The following is a 26,753-nucleotide window of genomic DNA, read 5'->3' on the forward strand; positions in this document are numbered from 1 at the left end:
AAGTGGTGAAAGTGTATACATAATCAGCCCATGTACTCAAACAACATACTTGATAATGTTTTATTATGAAAATGCATGAAGGTTCTCCCACTTCTGCCAGTATAAACAGGGTCTGTTCCTACTGCAACTACACAGTAAGAAAGGTCACAACATGTTCTGTCTTCTTGAAAATCAACATTGCAGCTTCGTGAAACAGGTATTTATCATACTTATTTTAGGATAAACTCTCTTTGCTACAGGTAAGCTGTCCATGGTACTCTAGCTATTTCTCAAAGACAGGTTGTGCATCTGTGAAATACTGAGTAGCATGACTGCCCATACAAACTATGGAGCAAGGCAGCAGAATTCCCACTCTTCTATGCCTGACAGAGAGAAAATAGTCAAAAGGGGCACTTCCCCACTTTACAGACAAAAATAATGGCTGGGAGGTGACTATGCTGCAGGCAAAGAGGTGTCTGCAAAGAGAGGAAAAGAAAATGAGTGTACAGAAAATGAGTGTATGTACAATGAGAGAAACTAGTGAATATTAGCCCAAATTAATTAGGTACAGTCTGTCACCCCAAACGACATGCAAAGATTACTGCTGCTTGGAAGAATAAGGGCTTGAACTTTTACATATTAGACTCCATGAAAATAGAAGGAAGGACTTACTTTTTCATCTTATAGAACCCTTTCTTTACAGTACCGAAGTTGCCAGAGCCAAGTTCTCCTTCCTCCAAGGTTAACAATTTTCTATCAAGAGTGACATTTTTTGGTTTCATTTCATCTGGATCAGCATATGGACTTTCATAGACCTCAGTATCCATGGGTAAGGCCTCTCTCTGATCACCTGCAGCTCAATCAAAAAATTAGGCATTATGTGAGACATTTTTGCCACCACAGCTATTGTATTTACCCTTTCTATGTTCAGGATCATCAGTGTGTTTGACTTACGAGGGCATAGTAAAGAAACCGCATGCAGTCCAGCTACAGGCACTTTAGAATACCCCAAAAGCAAGTGACCTCCACCTGGTGATGTGCTCTAACTACTGAGCACCAGCGAAACAAGAAACCAGGAGGCTCCTTGGCAGAAGGAGGGTTAAAGGCTGGCCCTTCTCCTTAGTACTTCCCATTACTTACCTCAGACAATTCTTTAACTTAGAATGCTGCCTTATATGTAGTTTATTCTTAGGTACCCATCTTTAATTTCATTTTACAGAAAGCCTAAGCACCAACTTGGCACTGTGGATGCAGCAAGGCACATTTCTTTTTATGAAGTGCAAGGATGAAGCTTTTTGAGTCAAGGAATTAATTATCTTTTACTTCAACATGGAAAAAGGTATTTCTGCTAAATGACGTTTATTACAGATGGTGACATCTGGCAGTTTCAGCTACCAGGCTTGAGCTATGATAGTGGCTATACTGATATACAACATGGTGTGAAATATATGCAAAGAAAAAAGACATATGTGGGTGAGGAGAGATCTCTGACATAAAGAAGGAAATTGTACTAATGATATAAATTACTCTGCCTACCTTTTTCTGCTCCTGTAAGACCTCTTTTCCTTTGCAGCACATAAGGATTAAAAGGTGCTTCATCAGGTGGGTGGCCAATAGTTGGCTGAAGCTGTAGCATACAAATAGAGTTTTTATGTTTAACAATGAATAGGTAAGTTAAAAATGTATTTTTGCCCCGAGGATTATAGCACAGTGATTGCAAGAGACACACAGGTGAGAATCAGAAAGTAAGAAAGGGATCCAACAAAGTTTATTTCATTCTGAAGGTTATTGCTTGAGTAAATAGGCAGGCCAAATGAAACATACATGGCTAAAGCATAAGAAGTTACTGCAAATATTTCAGAGCATTTGATCTGACAGAATTAACTTGAATGGGTCATGCACAAATCTTATTCTGCAGATACTAAATTTTACATGCTCTTTTCAAATCTGCTTTGTAACACAAGTAGTCATAAGCATTTCTCTTCAATCTATCCTTCCTCTCTCTCCAAGTTCTCTCTCTCCATATCGAGGCCATAGAGAAATTTCTAGCACAAATGAAAACAAAACCCACTTCCCTGTTTCTCTTGCGGATGTTATAGAGTGACTCCACTTGGGAGAAACTGGGGTAAAAAGCAATTATTTTAATAGGCTTGTGTAACGCCATGGACAAACATCAAGGACCAGATACTAGGCTAGTCTGCCTGCTCTGAGGAAGGAGAACATGACCTAATTCTTACTGCACTTGAACATCTGGTTCAAATACAATCCCTCTGCCTTTACTCTTTGTCAGTGGAATACTATTGAGCATACAAAACACCACAGCAGAAACACAGTGTTTTCTGATGCTCCTTGGCAGAAGGATGAGTCTGGCACAATAAAGTATAGATGAGAGAAATTTATAATCTGTTCTCTTCTGTCTGTGAACTGTCAGGAACAGGAAACTACAGAACTTATTTCTGCAGTTTAGTCCCTTTTCTTTCTCAGTGTAGAAACTTTACTCTACTCATGAGTGACCTCACCCTCCTAAGAGAGTGTTTTAGAACCAGAAATTCACACATCAACATGAATTTGCTCAGCTCAAATAGGAAACAAAGTACAATATACCTATTGTACTTGCAAAACACTGGATAGGGCTATTTCGCAAATGTTTGAGTACATAATTCTTCTTTTTAATAACTGAAGTTTTCAGCGGCATGTTTCTGCCTGAAACAGTTGTGGTTTTTAAGTAAAGACAAACAGAGCTTGAGAAATGTCCAGGATTGAGTTATTGGGTGGAAAATGCCTGACCCGGGTGGTACAGACCTTTACATTGTAATGACGTGATCTGCCCAGTTGGATGATGCAGAAAAGGTTTCACTACATAGATTTTACAGCAAACCCTGAGTAGGAGGCCAGCACTTGGCAAGATTCTGACCTAGTGGGATGAGCATGGTCGCATCAGGGATGGTAAGGGTAATGTTTCTGACTTGAATGGCTCAGTCTTGTGGAACAGTGTTGAAAGGCCATTTGCTGGCAGGGCCAGCCACAAGAGCCCTGAGATGGTTCTGAGATAGGTCAGGGACCAAATTCACCTGCCAATCTCAAGAACAAGGAGGCAAATGAATGGTATAAAACAAGATGCTCAGCTCTAGTTTTGTTTTTCTAGCCTGCTACACCATGTCAGGTCTGCAAGCTAAGAACTGTATTTCCAAGACCTATATCACTTTATTTCACACTATTCACTTGGCCATTCACTAACTCAAAAAACCCCACTGATATTGGAACTTAATGCTAAGCCTTTTAAGTGATGGGCTGGCAGTTTTACTGTGAAAAACACTATGTCAGAATATATAGAGAAATGCCTATATTCAGTAAAAAATATCACTCATCTTTTGCAAAGCAAACACAAATCAGACGGAATTATACTTACTGAGACCACAGTGATTTTAGTTTGTGCACTTCATGTATCTTGTATTGCTTCAGCACACATCAAGATTTCTTCAGGTTTTTAATCTTGTTGCTAGTTACTATGACCCATTCAGTATTACTACTAAGAATTTATTATAGTTCCATTGGATGTATTCTTGCTTCCTACGTTAATTATATTTATACTTTAAAAGGGAGATCATTTTACATTCCAAAAGGTAATTGGAATCAATTAACGGAGTGTATACAAAGCAATATGGACTGAAATTAATACCTGTTGCTAGACAGATAAAAGTACAAAGGAAGCAGATGCCAATTGCCACAATGCATGGATTTTATGGAAGCCTCTGGTTAACACTTCTTGGCAAAGGAGTCCAAAAGTAGAGTGGGAAAAAAAGGATAAAAATATGGTGACTACCTAAGAAAAGGACTGAGATACTGAGTCTTCAGTGGCAGTTTCCAGGATACTGGAAGGAAAATTCTTAAATACTTAGGAAGGATAGAATCACAGTTTCAAAGGGTATCTTTTGTATACTTTACACTTACAATAATCTTTCTGATAGAAATGCAAAGTGTTCAGAAAATGACATCTAGAAGAGACTGCACTGCTCTGGGACACTTGCTTTTTGAAAGCTTTGATAGGACTATCAATTGTCCTCTGTTCACTGTGGGGAGCACCTCAACTGTGCATCAAAAAGTGTAATGGGAATATCTGAACCCAAGCCTTGAAGTGTCCCACAGCACACCACTGACTTAAAACACTGAAACCTTTTCTGCAGTCACAATTAGGTAAAGTAACGTAGGTGTAGCTGTAGCTCCAAGCTAACCAATGAAGCATGGCTGCTCTGTCTTCTTTCTTCCCAAAACCAGGTGCTGGATAGAGTTTGTGTACTTGCTGTTAGATAACGAAGAATATAAATTCAGCCCACTGAAAGCTACAACTTCAGTAGATCTTCCTAGTTTTTAGATGAGTAAAAAGATTGTGTGCTACTTTTCCTCATCGTAACCCAAGCTTATGAGAAACGAGATACAAGCACTTTGGAAAAAGCCTTTGAAAATTACAGCTTGAGTTTTCAAATGAACTTGAACTTACTGTTGGAAGAAATTATGCTTTTTTGATGGCAATATAGCCCTGCAGACTGAAATCATAATGATGGAAATTACCAATTCCACTGCAACACCTTGTGTATGTCTGTGAAGTAAGCTTCAGCTGATTGCAGTTGAACAGGGCAGAAACACTTAAGAAGTAGTCAGCCAGTACTGGGTAAGCCCACAAATTTTAAAAAACTTGGAGGGCATAGGTCTCATGTGATTAGTATTAGTTGCAGACTAGACAAGTAGTTAAATATCCCTGATCCTAGATCTCAGTGTCTGAACTGGCATACTTTGGACTGGCCAAACAGAATTCACATACACCAAATTCATACATTTCAAGAATCAATTCACTAGTGCAGAAGGGCTGGGAAAAATATAGCTCTGTCCATGACACAGCTGAATCCTTAAATGGGACATAGACACGTTTCTGCTCTTTGCAATTCAAGAACAAAATGAAAGAATCAGAAAGCATTGGACGCTCTTGATCAGGAACTGCATTAAAAAAATGAGCACATCATTCCTGTGCTTGTGAATAAAACTCTGCAGCTGTGAATTGGAAATAACACAGTGACACCAAATCTCACAAAGCAGGTTCTTTTTCTCAGAGAGCTGCTCATGTTTAAGATGACTGATAATGTCTTACATATCATTAGTGTTAGCTTAGTTAACTCATATATATGTATGTGTGGAATGATATTCCCCATTGTTGCAGTTTGATTAAAAAGCTTAACAATGGCTTTTTCATTAATATTTCTGGTTGAACTTCAATTTGATGTTTCACAGGCACCTTTTTCAGCTCATATTAGTAACTTGGGAATATTGTGCACCACTCAGAAAACCTCAAACAATTTTCTTTAGTTCTGCGAATGTATTATGTATTCATGGCATGTAACACCCTGCCTGCCGTTGAATAGGATTTTCTAGTAGAAAGGTTGGAAGTTTTCTCTTGAAGGCAAGTGAGGCTGACTAGAAATGGTGCACGAAGTATGTATCATTGTATGTACAGTGGTTGGGTAACAGGTAAATAAAATTTCCTTTTTATTTAACTTTTGTTTAAATCCAGAGTCCTTTCTGCCCTACTATTTAAAATCAGCAAGTTTAATTCTGCAGATTGTTTTCTGACAAAGGGAGCTCTGTCTTAATAACCCAAAGTACAGGGTAGGAGATTACTCCTTGTATTTGTACATGACACAGACAACAGGCAAAATGACCACGGATTGGCTTTCTTTGTAAAAAAAAAAAAAAAAAAAACCAAAAAACCCTAAAAAAGAAAAGAGTGCACTAGAGGAGCTTGTTAAAAATGGTACATACTATGTGACACCTTGCAGTATGTACACTTGTAAACTATGGGGCAGGCTGTCATTTTATGTTATCATACTACAAAGCTGTTGTAAGCCTGTCCTCTTTTTCACATCAACATATTTTTTCTCTTCTGCTAGGCTTTAATTTCATGGGTTAAACTCCTCAGGTACCCATAGTTAAGCTAATCTAAATGTGCCATTCTTCCCCTTATTCGGGACTGGCTATACTAGTGTGGCACTTTTATCATAATGTAGCCACACCCACAGTGAGAGGAAAGCAGGAGGCAGAGAGTTTGCATTGATTCAAAGATGTCTTTCTAGTGAGAGGAATACCACTTTCTACGCATGGAAAAGGCTTTAACAGGATAACCCCTAAGCAGGTTTGATAGCATCTAGTTGATGCAATGAGAACAGGACCCCCTTACCATTTGCATTAAAATATGAATAAAACATCTCTAACTACTCTAAGTTTGATTTTTATAGCAAAGATTATCATTTTATAGTAAAGAATATATTTATGAAGGCAATCAGTACAGTAAGTGTAATTTCTTTTCAGGTTAATAATTCTGTTTTGCAAAGATGCAAACGCATGTCTAAGACTATAAAGTCATCTTGTTTTGCTAAACCAAACTGAATAGCAAAATACTGCATGACTTATTAGCCAAATCCTCAGTGAGCTTTGGCTAAGACATCTTAGTCGCCACTAGGTGGCACGAGTTCATTTAAATTGTCGTCTAAATTGCCAGTTTTACATTAGTGAGTAAAACAGCTTGAAAAATTCTGATCGCATCTAAAATTATATCCAAAGAACCAGTTTGTGAAATTTAAAAAGCCCCATAATTTTCAAGACCGAACAGACATAACAGCATAAATTTTCTGTTTTACTGTCTGAAAGTTGTTGACCTAAGAGAAGTAACTGTGTAATTAACCAGGTCTAAAGTAAGCTCTGTATGTTGGGGTTAATGGATGGTAAATCTTGGAAATGTTCAGAGCAGGGCTTTTGTTTAGAGTCTAAAATTTAACAGTATGATGAAATTCGTGGGTTTGAGTATTCAGGGTTAAGTATAGGTAAATGGTGATCAAATCAGATTTCTGAAATTGTTTTCTTAAATGATTGGTCTTTCTCAGCCAACACGCTTCGGTCTGTACTCTGTGTACGTTCTGCAGAAGGAAATAAATAGGTATTTGACTGCAGAAAGCAACCAGAGAGAAGCACGGGTTTTACCAGGTGAACAGGCAGCAGAGTGACCAAAGCTGTGTCTAGAGAATTCAGACCCCGCACTCACTTTTCTGAACAAAACCAAAATATTTCTCTTGTCTAATGTGTGATAGCATGGCAACTTTTTTTCAGATGGCTTTAGAACACGTCCTGACACTGTATATGCATTTGTACAAGATGACAGCACACTAAAAACGAGACGTAGGTCCTGTAAAGGCATAGAGATGACAACAGCTATTGGTACTTCAGTATAAAAGTGAACTGAAGTTATAAAAAATGATTAATTGTTATTTACCAGCATTATCAAATACAGTACATGTCAAACATAGTTTTTACTCTGACCAGCAGCGTATCTCTAAGGCTTTTTATGCCTGCTCATTTTTGTTGCAAAGCAACTGGAAATAAATAAATAAATAACCAAAAGGAGAGACTCGTGGGTGGAAGAGGGACACACATGTTATTCTCAGCATGCAAACAAAGCTCATACGTACATGCATCACAACTACACCAATTACTGGAAAGCATAATTTTCTGGCGATGCAGCAGCACTTTCATTAGTACAGGGCTAAGTTCCCCCTGACTCCCTGATGTCTTACCACCTTTCCCATTCTGCTTGGTCTTGGGACATCTTACACTTGCCTAAATGTAATTAATGTCACTGCATAACAAGATTTGTGCACACAGGCTCTGTCAGAATATATTTTATGGTTGTTATTAACAGATTGTTCCCTAAATGTGCTCAGTAATAGCATTGTGTAAGCAAGGCAATTTTTTGATTAGGAATGATAGTTCAGAGTAGAAATATAATTTCGTTCTGTGATAAGTGACTGCTTTTTAAAAACATGTTCTCACATTTTATTTGCACACACGTTGAGATTTGCGCTAATATTTTGGGATATAAGAAATCACTTAAAAATAGTCCCTTGATTTAAAAACATTCTTTAAAACCATTGCTTTAGTTATAAAATCAAGGCCATATTTATGCAGATGATTAGGAAAGAAGCAGAAAGCTTACAAAATCTTCACAATTTGATTGTTAGTAGCCAAGACACACATTTAGTAACTGCAAGCCAAAAGGGGGGGGAAAAGGGGGAGAGTGAAATTAGTCAAGTGTAAGTCCTTTTAACTCAGTCAAAAACCTAAAAAGACTATATGAGGCACCTTTTTGCTGCCAGCCTTTGGAAAGGTGTACGATTTGAGTCTTGAGATAATTCCACCTCCTGCCCAACTCTAGAAACCACAATGTCAAAGAGGAACAGTAAATGTGTCAGAAAAATAGCTAAAGGTATTTTACAAAACAAACATAGTATACAAGAACAAAACACTCCCAACCTTTCTCTTGCATCTGCCTGCAAGTATACATATGATGCATTAGAAAAAAGTAGTATAGGAAACTGTAGTACTAAATTTTCTTTTAACTATATTGCTCTCAAACGATCTAGAATCTGTAGATATACATTAAGGCAGTTTTTAAATTCAAGCACACTGTCCTTTCCCCAGATCTTTTACACAGTATGTTTCTCCCGCCTTTGTTATTGGACGTTAGCCACCCCACAACATATTTAGCAATGTAAATCAGTTGATAGCTTTAGTGTCTTGAGGTATGACTAATATATCAAGCAAGATTTGAAGAACACTTTGGTCTTACAACAAACAGTGTGGTTATTGAAGCAAAAAGCACACAAACTGTTATTAATTCCAAACAAAAATGAACAGGCTTTAGATTTTACATGTGCACTTACATTCTGTATAAAGTTACTTTTAAAAGTGCAAATATGTTTTACAATAAGATATTAATTTAATTAAGTGTGACTAATTAGCATTTCTAGGGGTCATCGAGAGATCATACCTGCCTAACTAAAACTGTGATGCAGTACTTATTGACCAAGTGTTTAGGCTGATGCTGAGGTTGAAATAATAATCTAAGCCACATTCTCAGAGATTTTAAACAGCCTTTGGACTGCCTTACAGTTAGATGTTCTGAACTTTTAAATAACGACCCATTTGGACTTTTTTTTTTCTGAAAAGATAGCTTTTCTAATTGGTAGGGTTGGTATTTTTCCTAGATTTCTTTAAAAAAAAAATTGATTTCAAATAAAAAAGGTATCTTTTGTTTTAAAACACCAAGAATAGCCATGCAGTCCCTATTCCTGTTGGAAGAACAGAAACTTTTTTGATGCTTGACAGTCTTCATAGCTGCGATACATATTGAAAAAGCTTACTGAATCCACCATTATCTTTTACCTCACAAAACTCTCTTTCTGCATTGGGAATAAATGAAAACTTAAGCACTTCTTAGCTATAGTTTTGCAACAGATAAATTCTCTAAGAGGTTAAGTGATTTTTCACACATGGTAAGCACAGTTCATTATCCTTTTCTGACAGGAATATCTCCCAGCACTTGACCAAGCAGCCACCTGTACTGCCTTGATGTCAATACTGCTTAACTCAAATGTTTGTATTAGCCATACAAAAGCATCCTAAGAGGAATACTTAATCAGGGACAGCAAAAGTAGTAGTCTAAATTTAGGCTGTACTCATAAGGTTTAGTTTTATTATTACTGTCTGATAAACTGTAGCTAAACAAATAAAATAATAAAAAAGGTTAAGTGGAGAATCTGGGAAGTGGCCAGAAGCTGACAGCTTCACGGTAATGTCAACAACTGATTTTAGGCTCATATCAAAAGCTTCTCTGCAGGTTTAAATACATATTGGGATGATGTGCAGGCAGAAAAAAGTAATTTACAAAGTCAAAGGGGATTAAAATCATCTTAAATCTAGTTATGGACCCTCTGGTGAAAGGCAAGAAAAGTCCATACACATGCTAAGATAACCTCCACATTCTGCATGCAGAAATTATCTCCAACACAGACTTTCAGCAGAAAGTACTTCCTTTTGCAGAGGAAGCATACTAGTATTGTTAAAAAGGAGATGTCCAGATTACAGAAAAGGGGACAAAACCCAGTAATATTTTGTTACTCTAAGTTTGCTCTTGGAGCATTAGCAAATACTGCGCAATGTTGTAAATTTTACTCCAAGCCCATAAAGACCAACAGTTTGCTGTTAAATTAGTTGGACTATCTGCCTTGCATATTGTCCAGCAGATCTTCCTACAGTGGTCATACCCTCGCTTAACCTCAAAGCAACTTCAGATTTGGGCATGCTCTGCACTAAGGTTTTGAAATCTCACCAGTGGATGCATATAAAAAATAAAAAATTGGTCTGGATGGAAACACCAGTATTAAATTGTCCCTTACAACAGGCCATTCCCCTCCTTCTTCAGCTGTTAATAATATTCTGTCCCACTACTCTCTTTTTTCTTCTTTATTCTAATCTATCTTTTCTCAGAAGTCATGATCATTCCTGTTGCCTTGCTCTGGATTATCTCCTGTTGGACAACATTCTTCGGTGCAGTTACAAAAACTGGTGAAAGTATTCCAGCTGAGACCTTACCAGTGTGGAACAAGCAGGAAACACTTTTGATGTTTCCATTTCTTCTACCAGTATGATGGTTGCTGGTCCTTGTACCTGTTCTGATCCATTACAGGCATCACATCCTCTGAAAAACTGTCACTCCTCCCCATTCTGTGTTCTACTGCTGACTATCAGAAGTGCAATATCTTGCACTAGTTTCTATTGAACTTCACCCTGTTTCTTCCAGGACATTTCTCCAATTCATCACAATTATTTTGAGTCCCAATTCAAACATTCACAAACCCAATTCAAATATCTTGGCAATCCATTTTGTGAATTAAAAAAGATGCAGTACTTCAGAAATGTCAGAAACTCTTAAGCTTAAATCTTAATTATGTTGGTGTAGATAATGTGAAGATAGATTGCACATCCTCTACATAAGGCTTTGTGATTGTATTTTCTCTTTTCAGGATGCATTTTTGGTTTTTTCAATCTGAATTCATTGTATTTCAGGCTCTGCTTAGAAAAAAAGCTACATGAGTGGTCTTCAGTAAGTGACAGCTTTTGCACAAAGATATTAGTGTATGAGAACCTGGTGATAATAATTGAATTCTTTGAGCTCTATAAACAATAATATTAATTTAAAGTTTTCCATTTTCTATTTTCATGTTTATACTACAGGAAAGTAACTTAGCAGGCTTGTCTTATAAATCTCCTGAAGAAAACACAAAATTCAGATTTCAGTTTTAAGTTCAGAATGTCAAATGTATTGTAGCTTTAAACAATATTTTAGGAGAATATTTGAAAAATATGGACTCAACACATCTCACTCATATCTTTGGTGCTTTTCCTTCTATTCATCATGATGAGTCTCAAATGTAACTACTACTGATCAATCCTGAATACATTAATGGTTATATGTAAAACGTGCAAGTGAACAAGTATTTAAGTCAGCTACTTGCTAGACTAGCACATGTTCAAGGGTGGAATTAATCTCACCTAACTATGGCTACCTAAAAGCAAGGCTTATAGTCTTGACTAATCACCTAGGACACTTCTGAGTGGAAAGACCTAGGCACATACTGGTGGAAAGCCATCCCATCACATTTAGGCTGAAGTGACATGTGGATGGGTATGTGTCTCTCTTGCTACAAAATTCCTTAAATGTGAGCCTTTGTGATTTGCTGAATGATTGGCTCTTCACTTGAGTTCATTAATGTTAGGCAAGACTAATCATACCATGTTAGCATGACCGAGTCTTTCACCTGTAAAGCATCATGAACAACTAGGGCAGTATTACTGCAATGCACTGATGAAAAGAGAAGAGACTGGCCCATTTACTTTTATTGCACAGTCCTAAACATCAGTCAATTTAGTCAGATACGCATATTTTTTTTTGTTCCTACTTCTTCGATAAGTTAAATATCTGAAGTAAGATTTCTTGAATTTACTTTCATCTACCCTTAAACTGCAAAATTTTTGATGGATAAAATAAAACCTATATATTATTCCCACACTGAATGTGCTTGCTCCATCACTAAAAATGCATCTATACCAGATAATGTACATGTGGTCTCATGTGCTTAAACTTCATAGTCATCCTTGTAAATGGCATAGGTCCAAACTTCAGGACAACATTTAAAAAAAAATGGCACCGATTTTGGTTGCATAACTTCCAATGATTTAAAAGGGCACCTGATTTTCAGAAAGTGGTGGTATGAGAATGGTTGTTCATGGACCCACAGGGACTCAACGGTACTGAAATAAATGTAATTGCCTATTTGAACAAAAATATTTTTTTTCTATAATGTGGGACTGCATCAAGATAATGACCTAGATGATTAGGCTCTCCAGGGAGTGGTGAAACAACTAAATTAAACTGCCTATTTCAGATGAGATCAACTACAGCTGAATAAGATGGTGTTATGTATCACACCTCAGGTGGCTCCTCTAATGAATGGGCACTAAGAACTTAGGCAATTATAATCACAGATGGGCTTGCTCACTCTTCATGCATTTAATGAAGAATTTCCCCTAACTTCACCACTGAAGGAACCAAACTCTTGTGCAAAGTCTAGTGTTAACTGCACACACCAAATATGAAAATAAATTGAATCTCCATTTCTGCTTCAGTCAGCAGATTCTTAAAATGGACAACATAAACAAGGTAGTTTCTTGTCTCCTACTGTTGATACAGTCACTATAGAACATGACTATTAATGATGCATTATGTGTATGAAAAAATACTGATTTTCACATGCATTATATATATAAAACAAGTTCATAAAATTAAATGAGGAATAGCTCATGCAAAACACTGATGAAAGCAGTAACCATGCTAGAAGATGTTGTTTATTCTTTTCAACTTACTGCTTATATCCCTAGAAAAATAAAGTCGCTGCAAATTCAAGCATTAGGATTCCTAGAGCAGTATGTGGCTGTAAGCCTTCTCAAATGAATGCTACTGCTATATCTCCACCTACTCTTACCTTAGAAGGAGCTCCAGGAAGAGGACGAGTGTTAAAAACAACATTATCTGTAAAAGAATGAAATGTAGAAGGACCCTGAATAAGGTGAGAAATGTACTGTAAGAACACAAAATTTTACAGAGGGGACCAAGTTTCTAGTTTTTAAATCATGTTGCAGTGTTTCTCCTGGCCCATCTTCTATGCTTTTGTCTCTAATGTGCAGCAGACTCTGGTATTTGCTGCCACAGAGGCAGAAGTATGTACAGTACCTAAATGATTCAAAGGAGTAGAAAAAGTACAGGCCTATCCTCTAACCATTGGAATCCCATTAGATTCACAGAAGGCAGCCTTAGAATGAGCACACCACTTCTGGAATACCACGAGTTATACACAGATCAGGCAGAAGCACCTTTTTTCCCCTGGCAGTCAGGGCAAGAGGGAGGACAATGCCTCATTGGTATTTAAAATGACATAAAGAAGAAAGAGGCCAAAGAGCACTCTGGACACTCCAACTCCAACTCCAACCCCCACCTTTTCAGTGTGACAAGTAACACACACTGCTGCTCTGAGCCGCAAAGCACATTTTTGATCTGACACTAATTTAGAGCCAGCAATAACTGGAATTGGTAGCTTCGCTAAAGCTACCTTAAGCTTCCATCCTGTATGGTCTGGCAGATCTTACCTCATTTGAAAAATCAGAAATTTAACACTTAAATTTTTTTTATCCAACTTTAATCTATCGTAATCTGCACCCACCTACATGGCAAGTGGAAAAACGCATACACCTTTATCATCATTAGCATGGCTATTTATAGATATCAAAATAATAGGAATAACTCACCATTTTCTGAGCCAAGTTGTGGACAGGGAATGGTAAGAACCCTTAATAATCCATCAGGTTTGTATGAATAATGCTCAACTAACTACCAGAATGAGGGGCGGGGGGGAGAGAGAAGGAGAGAAAAAGATATAAAAAGGTAAGGGAGGTACAATAAAATACATTGTCTCTTTAAAATTGTGTGCATATGTACAAAATTTGGTATATATTACAGCAGATGAACTGGGCATACAGCAGATCTTTACTGTGCATGTTCTTACCTCATCTTTACTTCTCTCTAGCAGGGGAACAGGTTCTGCTACTAATCAGCTTTGTAATTCTGAGCAAATCCCTTCTTTTTTATACCTCTGAGTTCCAGCCCACTTTGTTTGTTTGTTTGTTCATTCAAGATGGGCGCAACAGTGCAGGAATTGTCCTAATATGCAATGCTTTCTTTGGACCTCAAAGTTGCAATAGGATGTAAGAAGTTAATAAATGTACAACATCAATAGTAGTGGCCACTCGTGTTCCTGGATTGTCCTCTCCATGCCATTTTATTACAGGTTCCTTACTGCTATTTTGGCTTTAGTGCATTTGGGTAGAAAGGAGGGGTTCTGCGAGTGAGAGGGTTGCAGACATATTAAACAAAAATTGTAAGACAGCATAGCTGTTCTTAAATTTCCAGTGACTCCAGGAAAGAAATATGCAGGATATTTACAGGAAAGGCTAAGGATTAATATATGCAAGTAAATACTTGTATTTTAGATTTGTGACTCATTTTACTCATTTTAATAGAATTTTGAGCAAGAAGACATAAGAGACTTCTGCAGGATTTTCAGTTCCCTTAGCATTTTCAATTTACACAGTCATTTCTCCAGTATTCAGTTTTATTATCAACTATGGCACAGTCAACTATGCATTCCTTAATTGTGTAATCTTTACCAGGGTTCAGACATATTTTGGTGGTAACCCTCAGCAAACTATGCTTTTTCAGCCTTGAAGGTAGAGAATTTCAAAGCTAAAGAATGCAGTATGTGTATAGCATCCTAAACCAACCCCTTTGTGCTTCCTGGAATTCTATTTATTGCTGTCATAAAGGACATCAGCAAAAGACTATACCTAGCACAGCTATTACTGAATATGGGCACTTGCAAATGCAAACAGTCTTCCATTCTAGAGAATGTTCAACTAACTGAATAATAATTACACCAATTTTGAACTTGGCCAAGCTGCAAAATCACATGTAAAAATGATTAAACTCTCTACGCTTACATAGCTTGCTACATTAACATATATTTTCTTGATGTATAGAAACCACATAAAGTTGGAAACGTATGACAAATAATCTGCCAAAACATGCTGTTGTTCAGCTAAAGACTGTTGTCGCACAGCGAAGTAAACGAAACTGCCTTAGTCAATTATATGGAAACATGATGAGAGATACCCAAGTGATTCAAATTTAACAGACCTGCCAGAGGGTGTCAAATCTTTTTCCTTCTGGTATGGAGAGCTTTCCCGTCTTATCTCTGTCAATACGGTAATGCAGTACTTTTCCATCATTCAGTAGACACAGGGCATAGGAACCATTGCTGTCCCTTTCTCGGATACTGTAGGAATAAGAGAGATTTTCAGGGTTACACTTTACTAGGAATGAGTATCTGGGTTGAACTTCATTTTTAAATCACCTTTTCCTTTAAGCTTTTGAATTAAAAACAAAGCACAGTCAGCACTGCAACTTCTGAACACATTTTGTTAAATCTTTCATTTATTTCTTATTGGTATTATCTTTTCAGATAGAATTCCCTAAAGTCCCCCGCTTTTTCTTCCCCCCAAAGGCAAGAGATGACAACAGAAAAGCCACAATGTGGAGCTCTTTGCCAGGCAGCTACAGAACACTATGCAGCGCACAAAGTGCTCTCTGAGCAAAGAAGTGTTTGAAGGCTTCTGCACTGCAGACGTCCAAAGCCCATGGAAGTCTGAGGCCAGCACCCAGCATATAAAAGCAGCTACACTTCAATCTCCTCTACAGCTGACCTAGAATTAAAAACAACAGATAAATGCCTTCATTAAAGCAAGATTTTTCTCTTATATTTTTCATTTTGAAATAAAGAGATGGCAGTAGGGGCAGAAGATAAAACAGTAAAAGAATATAATGTGAAATAGAAATAAAGGGAAAATCTTTGTGCACTGAAACAGCTTGTTGCTTGCCTGGGAATTTAAAGTAAATCATACATTTCTGTAATCACCAATTCTTATAATTTCTGTAAAGACATTAATGCTTTCTTGCAGATTTCACATAAAATTCACATGAAATTTCACATAGTACTGGGTCTAAACTTCACCAGGGAAAGAACATGGAATGTAATACAAAAACATTATGTAAAATTCACAGGTATCCAGGATGATGATCTTCCAGGAGATCTGCAAGCAACATCTGAGATGTCTGTAAAGTGTTGCAGAATTGTGTTACATGTACTCAAGGCTAGCTCACACTGAGACCAGCATCTTCTGGTGACTGGACCCAAAGTAGATAGGAATTTGCTATTAGCTCCATCATAGTTGGCGTAGCATTTCTGAGTTTAGAAAGTAGGCCTCTTCTTTTAATTTGAGTTGCCTGTGTTTACTTGCTGCTGACAGTGAGACAGCAATAGAGCCAGATTAAAATTTTGTGGAATAATGGATTTTTCCTACCAAAACCCCAGATTCAGCAACACTGAAACATTTCTTGTTCCAGTCTGCACAGAAATCTATTCACTCTCCCTTGAATTTTCCAAAAGCCCTGAAAAGAAATACAGCAGGATACACTCACTAAGGTGCTGGGAAGCTTCACTGGTGCAACACTAGTACTTGCTATCATGTCTCAGAAGATTGCAGAGGCAAGCATTAAATTCTGCTCCTCAGCTGATTCACACAAGGCTGAACTAAAACTGTTTTCTCTGAATGATTTTTCCAAGCAGAGTGATTCTTGTTGCCTAAGATGTGAACAGGACACTGGCTAAAAGAAAAGGGAAGTAGGGTCAGTTTTTTTCCGAAACCGAAGTAACTTGCCTAGTGTCTCTAGAGCAACTTCAAGACATTGTGGTTTTTCATGATATGTAGGTATTTTCTCAACATGCTGATTTCCTGTGCTGACTGACCAACAGAAAGCAACAGGTTATGCTAAAATGAAGAATGACTTTTACTTTGTCTTCCTCTGACTTGCTTTTAGCAAACAAGGCTTGGAAAAATATTTTCAGAACAGAGGGCATTGTTTCTAAACCACAAATGAATGGTATTTCATTGCATTCAGACTTAGGTTCAGAATATAGCACAAGTAGGATTATAAAAATACAATTGATTGTTTCCCAGTAACAAACACCCTTCGTCTTTCATATGAGGAAGTGGTGGCTCCAACACAATTAGCTCTTCTGAAACTGATTTTCATTTGCAATAGTTGTTACTATCACAAGAGGCACCGTAAACATTTCCTGAGAGCACAGGCATCAAAGAGAGAATAGAGTCCAGATTTCTAAGGAACATGGCACAGATCCAAACAGGCCTATAAGTATCCAGAGCAGGATTTAGGCAGAGTTCAGGTTTATAAGGTTGCAGTCGCATTTCTGAGCTTTTCCTTCCTCCAACCCAACAGCTACGTAACTCTGAAGACATCTGCAGTTCACAGTCATGGCAATTTCTGTCAGACAGCTCTATTACTGGACACATAAAAAATCTCCATTCTAACACTTATGATTGACCAGGGTCCAGAGGGAGACTCATTCTCTTGGGCCTATGGTCCAGGTGTTTTTTAAAACTGTAGCCAGTCGACTCCAGCACAATTTGGATCCCTACAAAACACTACAACAGGAAGTACTACTATCTTCCAAAACTTCTGAAGAGCAGAAGTATCATGAGCATTGAAGCAACAGCCAAATGATGGCCTAAGTCTTAGTTTTGGCAACCAGATCCCTTACTGGTCCAAAAAGGGCTCTCGCAGAACCTACTATCACAGTGCAAACTAAAAACTTTTACTGCCTCTGGTGAAAAGGATTGCCACAGGTCATGTTTCACAATTTCATTTTGGTTTCGTAGACAGTGATAATGGCTGTCTAGGTTAGGCTATGCCTCCAGAACTCCAGCTGGGTACACAGTATCCAGCACCTTACAGTTACCGTGAAAAATGGAATAAAAGGAAAAGGCTACTCAAACCGAAAGGTTATAAACTGAAACCTCTTCAAATGCAAACCAAGATGTTTTACATCTTCTTGGCGGTGCTGCCTGTACCATTCTGGGTCATCACATCAGACTTGGGGGCTCTCTTCATCTATGGAAGTTTCATTCTATGAAAAGTAACAATTTTCAGAATTTTGAGACAAAAATCCAAAATTCCAGATGCACTATCCGCTTTAATGTGCTCTGAAATTACACACAATATTTACTGTTCTTCAATAGAAACTGATAACAAAAAAATCTTCTTTTTAAAAAAACAGTATTTTTTTTTAAAAAGCATTTTGCAAAGAAGGAAGCCAGCAATGAAATATCACCTGGTCTTCCATTTCATACGATTGCAGAGAATTACAGATCTACAGAAGAAAAACATCAAGATAATAAATACCAGTAAATAAACAATATTGTCCTTTCATCCACTGAGATTAATCAGAAACATGAACAACTTTATTGTGAGCAAATTTGAATTCATAGATATATTAGAGAAGCACCAAGGTCTCTAGATTTTCTATGACATACATTTTAAAAAAACAATTTTAGAAGGAACAGAGAAGCTCAAATTCTTATATGATGTTATGTAAATAAGGTTTAGTTATTGATTTTAATTTTCATGCAATCTGTGTTTGATTATTTTTTATGGTTTTGTGAATGTAACCCAAATTGCAACCAATAACTATTTGGAGTATCATTACAGACTGTGTAAATAGCTATTAATTCTCTCCTTTGGTAAAGTCTCTATTTTTGCTTGGAAGCAAAAAGAACAGTGTCCCATTTTTTTCTGCTTCCAAGCGAAAAACCAAATGATCCCTTTCTTTCTAAAGGAAAAAATCCCTGAGGGTAAAAAAAATAAATTGCTATTACAACATGCCTCATTGACTGTGCAGAAAAAAAGTAGTCACAGCATTCTACAGTGGAGAATAATGAAGGAAATAAACTAGCAAAATGTTAGCTTTAGGAATAGTGTGAAATTATTCTCACTCCTGAATCCAAGGATGTGTTAAAGTTTGTTCTTGGCCTTGCTTTGCCTCCTCAGTGATAACAGCTTCCTTGATGCCAGAGATAATGACATTGCCCACTCCTGGTGAAGCTCCAGCCATTCCCTGCTTGTCTGCCCTAATGACCAGCTCGTACAGCTGTTAAAAACATGGCTATTCATTATCACTTCAAATATCTGCAGCATACTACTGCACGCTCCAAATTTGAGGGCAATGAGGAATGAACTTGGTGCTATCTGTAAAAGGATCATACGAAGGAATAACTGCACCTGCAACAGGGGATCTTCTCAGTACAGTTCTCTCAGTCAGGGATCGCGTCGTTTCTTCACACCTCTGACCCACCCTGCTGCCGAAGCCCACAGCGCAGAGCTAGCCTTGAGGAGCCATAGCCCTTCTGGAGCGGTCTGCAAGTGGCACCTAACTATGTACCTAGCAGAAGATCAGTAAATAACTCTCCCCAAAAGCTGCGGGCATCATCCAGGCTGCTGTGCCGGGGAACACAGCACCTCCAGAAACATGGTTCACTCTCTGTGTTTTGTCATTTATCTTGGAAAATGGTTATGGTCATCTAAGCCTAGAAACCACATGGCATTTTAAAGAGGAACTTCATCATTAATTAATATCCCTGAAATAACGTAATGTTTAGTAGGATTGTTTTCATCCTGCCTGATGTCAACAATGACCAGTTCCATTTATGGATACAAACATAATACTGATAGATTTATTTAAAGAATATTCTACAAGGTCAGATAAGTCACCTAGCTCAGTATGCACTCCAGTAGTTGTAGGAAAACAGTAAGATTAATATAAATATAGACTGCTACATGTATCAGAAACACAAATTTTTGGTCAGACAAAAGACAAGAAAACTTGTACGAACAACTGCATTTGAAAATTTTTATTTTGAAATGGTGTTGTTTGTGTAAACTATTGTGACATAGAAGAGACATTTTAGTCTCTAGATGTCATGAGATGCCATGATGAGTATTGCTGTGAGTCATTTTGATTCTAAACTAGTTTTGTCCTCTTTAGTATATCTTGTTGCATATTGAAGACATTTTTATGATACTAAAATTATTTTTTACTTTCCTTGTACACAACGGTTCACATTTTATGTGAACTACATATGGCTATGAACACACATAAAAGGTTTATAGCGACTAAACTGCTAATAATGCAATGCCTTCACTCTCAATTTCCTTAATGTTGAATTTTTTAGTATAACAGTATTTCAGAATATTGTTTATCCTCCTTCAGCTTCCGAATTTCTGGTTCCTAACACATGTGCAAGATCACATATTCATTAACTGAAGTGGTCACTACCGATGACAAACCAAGATGTGCAAAGAGCTACCACTTACCAGAGTTGTTTCTTATGTCAAACTGCAGAGAAAACTAATATTTCTTATACTGTGGCTCTGTCACTATTAGCAAATTTTTGATTTATTTTTCAGCTGGTCCACACATGTGTGCACTCACATAAATAATATTAACAATATTATCAATACTATTTTTCTATTCATTATTAATATATTATTAAAACACTAATAACAGTATTAATGATATTAATAGTATTATCTATGACCATCTACACAATATTGATCATCATATTCTACAATTATGCCCCCTACCAGGCGAAGTCTAATGAAAAAAAAGTAGTCTGGTAAGAACTAGTATCCTAACACAGCATGTAAGGTAGTGTAAGTGAAGATAAAAGGGGCTTGAGACTTTATTTTCTTTATTTTCAGTTGGTCTTCAGGTCATTTTAGAGAGATCATATTTTCCTTCTATTCCACTGCTATAGTTTTTTCTCCAAATTTTGTGGCTAGAGTGGCAACGTTTCATGAATGTTCTTCCCAGAAGAGGTGGGCACTTCTTCCTATTTCACATCATTTCATGACATTGTTTCTATAGTTGGCTTTGCAAACAAACTCTATAGCACCCACATACATGCTTATTTCACTGATGTTTCAGTTATGATAAAAACTTTAAAAAACCCTTTGAAAATTCCTTAGTAAAACACCCACAGTTAGCTCAGAACTCTTCCAGCAGTGTTGGATAAGTCACAGTGTGATTTATGATGCTGTCTGTGACATTTTGAACTGCAATCAGGAAGCTTTTCACTATTTCCATATTTATTATATTAAAAAAATAATCTAGATTTGATAATCTTGTAGTGCTGCAAAGCAGCACTAAAGATTCTAGGCGTTAGATGTGTTCTAACAGAGACCGCTGTACTGGATTTTGTTTCCAGGTAGGTAGGCCAGACAGCCAATTTCTGGTGTAATGAAGTTTTGGAAACCCTGGTAAAAGAATATGCAGAAATATTCTGGCCTTCTAAAATTTATTATTTTTTCCATAATAACCAAGATGTTTTTTGTCATATACCAACACCTGCTTGTGGACTTGCTGAATAGTCTTGGAGTACCTCAACTCATTGAAGATCTAGCTTCCACCTATGTTCCCAGACTCTAATTCCTACCTCAACAAGTGAACTTCTCTTAGAAATTGAATGTTTCTATGTTTTACCTTTCTGTCAGGCTTGAGTGTCTTGACCAATGTGAGAAAAACAGCCCCCGAGCAGCTACATTCACAGGCACAAAGTCACAGTCCATAGATGTACAAGATTCTGATATGCGTTGCTGCTGGGTAAGGAAAAAGTCTGTGACGCCTGTGCCTGAAATGTAAAACAATGCACCACTCACCACTCTAGCACTCAACAATTTTGCTGCTACTGTTTCAGTTAGCTAACAAATACGAGTGGTTTATTTCTCAACATCAGCTGAGCAAGCCCATGTTAGGCAAACCACTGCAAAAAACAGAAAAGCTCTCTAAATTAGACAGTTCTTTACATATTTGCTATAAGCCTCTAGGTCTACGGATCTGAGAGCTGGAAGAGCTCGACACATTATTTCTCTTGCTGCTCTGGCTGCTGAATTATGAGGCAGATGAAGATCTCACCCTGTTTCTTCCCTTGGAGCATAAGAGTAAATGGCAGCTAAGTCGTTACTGAGCTCTAAATCTGCCAGATAGGCAGTCGGTGCAAGAACAATGAATGCTTCAGTAAAGACCCTACAAATGCAGACGTAAACAGTACTGTCCTCAATAAGAGGGATGCAAGCTCAACATACTATCAGTTACATTTTCATACTATTTAAGCTCCAGTGGCACTTCTCATGGTCTAGAGAGAACCCTGAAGTTAGCGTTTTACCCTCTATAGGTTTATCTACCTGATGTGAAAGCAGCCACCTGAGTTCCAGCAGAGCTATATAAGATAGGCATCACTGACATAACCAGTCCCACATGAGAAGGTCTGACTGCTCCCTCCACAGCTCATTGAGCATGTCACTGCAAACAGCACCAGAAATGCCCTCTAGGCAATCTCTAAAGGAAACAGAAAAATGCTGGGGACATATTTCTATTTAAAGCTGTAGGAATGCTTAAAGAAGATTAGAAAGAGGCAAGGGTCTATAACCGAGACTGAAAATGTCAAATCCGCTAAAAAATTATACTCCCTCACTCCAAAGCCCATCTCTGTTGTTAAGAAATGTTAGCTAAGGGATTCATTTCTCTGAAGAAAAACTAGCTTCCTTTTTCTTTTTCCCCAAAGAGAAGCACTTTGACCACATAGAAACCAATGTGTGCAAGAGGTAAACTGGAAAAACTGTAAGCTTTAAAAAACAATCAACACCATAACTCAGCTGATACAACATTGATTTGATAAGATGTTAATACAGAAAGTAATATTTTTTTAGAAAAAACAGGTCATTAAAAGAAAGGGTTGCTGCTTTGTTTCATATTATATATCTACCTGCCTCTATGTCTAAAAAGTGGTAAAAGAAACTAGCAAAGTCACAGGGCAATGAAAAGGAGATGTGGTACAGTAATGCTGTGCTGGTAATCTACGACAGTGACTATGTTCATCAAATTGATGAAACTTTTCCTGTGCTATAGGAAGAAGCATTCAGAAAAGCTGAGTAAGTGATAAGGGGAATCTTTGGCTCCACAAAGTTTTGTAACAAATTTTTGTTACAAATGTAACCAGATCTGTAACAAATTTATAACAATTCTGTGTTACAAACAGCAACAAAAGCAACCTGGTAGATGGCCCTCTAGACATGATCCCAAGAAACAGGGAGTATGAGCCTGAAAATGTGAAGATGCATGGCAACTTGGGTGACAGTGACCATGAAACAAAAAATTCAAGGACTAAGGGAAGGAGATTTTTAAATGAGATGTCAGTACACGTGAAGTGTTCATAGGTAAGACTTGATAGGAATTAACTCTACTGAAAATCAAGATTTAGAGGAGTTACTGGTTCCTGACCATTAAGATTGAAACATGGAAACATATGAAAGTTGTATCTACACTAGCAATTAGCGTGGCACAATTACAGGAAAACAGCAAAATGTAAGAGTTGCTACTGAAGAAGCATATACATCCTGCACTCACTCCTAAGGTTTTACTTTGGACTGACTTTAAAAATGTCAAAGATAGTTGAGTGCTGAAGGAAACTACATAGGTAGGCAATGAAATTTCTCTCGGAAATTACACAGCTCTAAGTGATCCTTCCTTGGCTATGACCTTTAAGTTTCATTTTCTACCATTATATAAATACTTCTGGTGGGGGGGCAAGAGGGCAGGGGACGAGACAACAGAAGTCAAAACATTGTTGTTTTTTTTCAAATGGGGATTTTCCAAAAGAAAAACTCTTTTGTTAGAAGATTTTGACTGGCTCTAATCCTCAGGAGATGAGGGCTGTTAGTCACTATCCTAAATGACACATTTGCACTCAGAAAACAAAAGATCATGATGTCAAGTAAACACAGGCAGGGACAAACACAAAATGGCTTTACCAAGGTAAAAGCAATTCCTTCTGTTTGCAAAACAGAGCACCACCACCATCCTCGGGAAAACCGAAAGTTATGGATGCCAACATTTTTTAACACGAGCAGTTCACAGTTCGTGTGTACTTTTCCCCACTTTGGTAAGTCAGCACATTGGGAGCAGGTGGCCAGGCTTTGCCAGCACCAGTGAGGCTGGAGGGGCTCTGCACAGAGGCCAGGGGCTGCCCCAGGCTGGTCATGACTGATTCCAGCTGGCCTCAATGACACCCCTGCAGGGCACCGCCAAGCCCCCTCCACCTTCGTGAAAACATGCTTAAGAAAGGGCAGAAAAACACCTGGTCGGTGGCCGTGGAGAGAGAAAAAAAAGACAAACACCAACCAGAAACAGCAAACACCAAGGGCAGCGGAGGACACGGGGAGGAGGTGCTCCAGATGCTGGAGCAGAATCCCCTGCAGCCAGCCTGTGGGAGAGGCCACAGTGGAGCAGGTGTCCACAGTGCAGACCTCCAAGCAGGTGGATATTTCCTGAAGGATATGTTCTGTGGAGAGCCCACATTGCAGCAGGGAACAGTGTGAGGAGGAAGGAGCGTCAGAGAGAAGCTGTTACAGGCTGGCTCCAGCCCCTGACCCTCACCCATGTTCCTCCATGCTGCTTGGTGGGGAGAGGAGTTAGGTGTGAAGGAGTGAAGTTGAGCCTGTGAAAACTGGGGGTGTGGGTGTGTGAGGGGAAGGTGGTTTATTATCTTTTTGTCTTTGTTTCTTACTGTCCTACTCAATTTTAATTGACAATAAATTACTTTTCCCCAAGCAGAGTCTGTTTTGCCCATGAGAGTGGTATGTGACCTCCCTATCTTCATCTTGACCCATGAGTTTTTCCACTCTGTTCTGTTGAGGAAGAGTATGACAGCGGCTTGGTGGGCCAAGGTTAACCTATCACAGTCATTAGTACTGCTTATAAGTTATAAAACAAAGTTCAGTGAATTTTTCTTGGTAGTTAGTTTCTCTGATGCTTCCTTTTAGAATTAAACCTAGCACTTGATTAAAATACAATGACCCATGCTTTTGCTGTAGTTTCCCATCTTTAGTTAAGTGGAAACCTAATCTTGGAGACACTTGCTTAGTACAGGAATGTTTATGTCATGTATATCATGCTGAACTAGACTCTCACTGTGAATAAGCCACCTTTTAGGGCATACGCTCATTTGAGATTCATTCAAGGGAACTCTGTAATAACACTGGTGGCAAACAGCAGTAGCACAGAAGAAGCACTCACAGAAATTTTCCATTGTTTCTTGACCCAATGAGGATGCGGTGTTCTGACTCTTCCCGAGAGATCCTCCCGTGGAACCACGGCATCTTCTCATGGGCTGTAGTGGCAATCAACTTCTCCAGCTGAGGCTTTTGACTAATGATAGCTTGTTCAAGAGCATGCCCCTAGAGAGTGGTAAAAACACAGTGGGACAGTCAAACTGTCTTCTGCAATAAAAACATGGCAGGCAGACTCACAGTATTGAAGAGCTTTTGGGACATCCAAAATCTGCATGTATTTGTTGTATGTGAGGAAAAGGTCTGGTTGCTACAAAGGTATTAAACCAGAAACTAATATATGGCAATCTAAACATCACAAAGCTGGGATTCCTCCTTTACCTCTGAGAAACAGAAGGAAAAATAACCAGCAAATTAAGCCCTTAATATATCAGTATTTCAACTGAAAACTACGTTATATTTTTATGCTAATGAGACATAGCTAAATATACTTATTGTCCCTCTATGATGTCATAACATACCTCCATATTACATACCCTATGGTAGTTTACTGAAATAAACTGAACATGCTTTGCATTGTTGCAGCATGTCTGTCTTGAAGACATCAATGCAAATTTTCCCAAAGCAGACGGGACAGTCCCAATTTTAGACTGAACTATTTTAGGTATAACCTAGACACGTATAAACCCATCTACAACCTATGACTTCTAAATCTGGCCCAGAATCTGAGGGCAAAAGCCCCTAGTTTCATCAGCTTTCAACTTATCAACTTCCTTCTAGACTTAGCTCAGACTCATCAAGAAAAACTGTAAGCCTCAGCACTTGTAGTAAATACAGTATATTTCAAGCTTTTCCAGTTTGGGCATTGTTCCGTGTATTTTACAGAGCAGAATACGGAGGGTTACTTGTTAGTACCAAAAGAGATGAAAAACCTAGTGTAAATCCATGAGTTCATAATGGTAACTCATAGCATCCCAAGGTATTCCTGTTGCAGCCTCCTACACTAGTGTTTCTGTGTTAAGGCTGGCTTCTTCACAGTCATGCTAAGTTAATAATCCAGCCTGTCTTCCTCAGCATGGAACACTCCTGCTTGACACATGCAGTACTGAAGACATATAGGCAGTGCTCTGCTATTAAGAAACCACAGAAACAAGGCCAGCTAAGGGGGGAGGATGTAAAACAAGTTATGTAAAACAAGTTGTCACCATGTCACCATGCCTGCCTGCACATCAGTCCATAAAAGTTCAGAATCAAAAGCAATCAAACAAACCATTTCTGTATCTTGTTTGTTACACCTGTTAATTTTTGGTGCATGTGGAAATCTGATGATCCAGTTTAGTGCAGCGGTAGGTAAGGCTATGCTAGCCCAAGACATCATAAAAGTCTTAAGTTTTGTAAAATTTCAAGAAAACTATACTTATGGCCAAGTTAATGCATGTAATGGGGGGAAAGCAAACCCACTGTTCAAAACTCAAACACCTAGGATTCCATTATGAAAAAATACTACATAGCAACAGCAGTAACAGCTGGAAACAAACACTGCAATCTCTTTCTCTCCTAACTCAAAGACCACTTTATGGCAAAATCAGCATGGATTTACCTGCAAATTCCATGTTTGTTTGACATACTCTCTGATGAGGTTCTCTTTTAAATCTTCAAAGGGTCCTGTTTTGGGCTCAACGCCTGGTGGTCGGTTGAAAGGTTTTCTCAGTAGACAGACAAGGCCATCTGCTTCCTCTGTGTG

The 26,753-nt window shown here is 38.1% G+C and overlaps 1 protein-coding gene across 1 annotated transcript in view; it reads right to left on the reverse strand.

Annotated features, from left to right (window-relative positions):
- The window catches only part of SYK (spleen tyrosine kinase), a 32,073-nt gene that overhangs the window by 5,045 nt on the left and 275 nt on the right, over window positions 1–26,753 (reverse strand). The window contains 8 exon segments of the mRNA XM_009892385.1: window positions 652–829; window positions 1,516–1,606; window positions 8,161–8,229; window positions 12,903–12,949; window positions 13,723–13,804; window positions 15,167–15,305; window positions 25,017–25,177; window positions 26,610–26,753. The exon segment at window positions 26,610–26,753 is cut by the window's right edge and continues 15 nt beyond it. Coding sequence (XP_009890687.1) covers window positions 652–829; window positions 1,516–1,606; window positions 8,161–8,229; window positions 12,903–12,949; window positions 13,723–13,804; window positions 15,167–15,305; window positions 25,017–25,177; window positions 26,610–26,753 — 911 coding nt within the window.

Source organism: Charadrius vociferus, unplaced genomic scaffold (genome assembly GCF_000708025.1).
Source record: "Charadrius vociferus isolate BGI_N301 unplaced genomic scaffold, ASM70802v2 scaffold649, whole genome shotgun sequence".
Lineage (NCBI taxonomy): Eukaryota > Metazoa > Chordata > Aves > Charadriiformes > Charadriidae > Charadrius > Charadrius vociferus.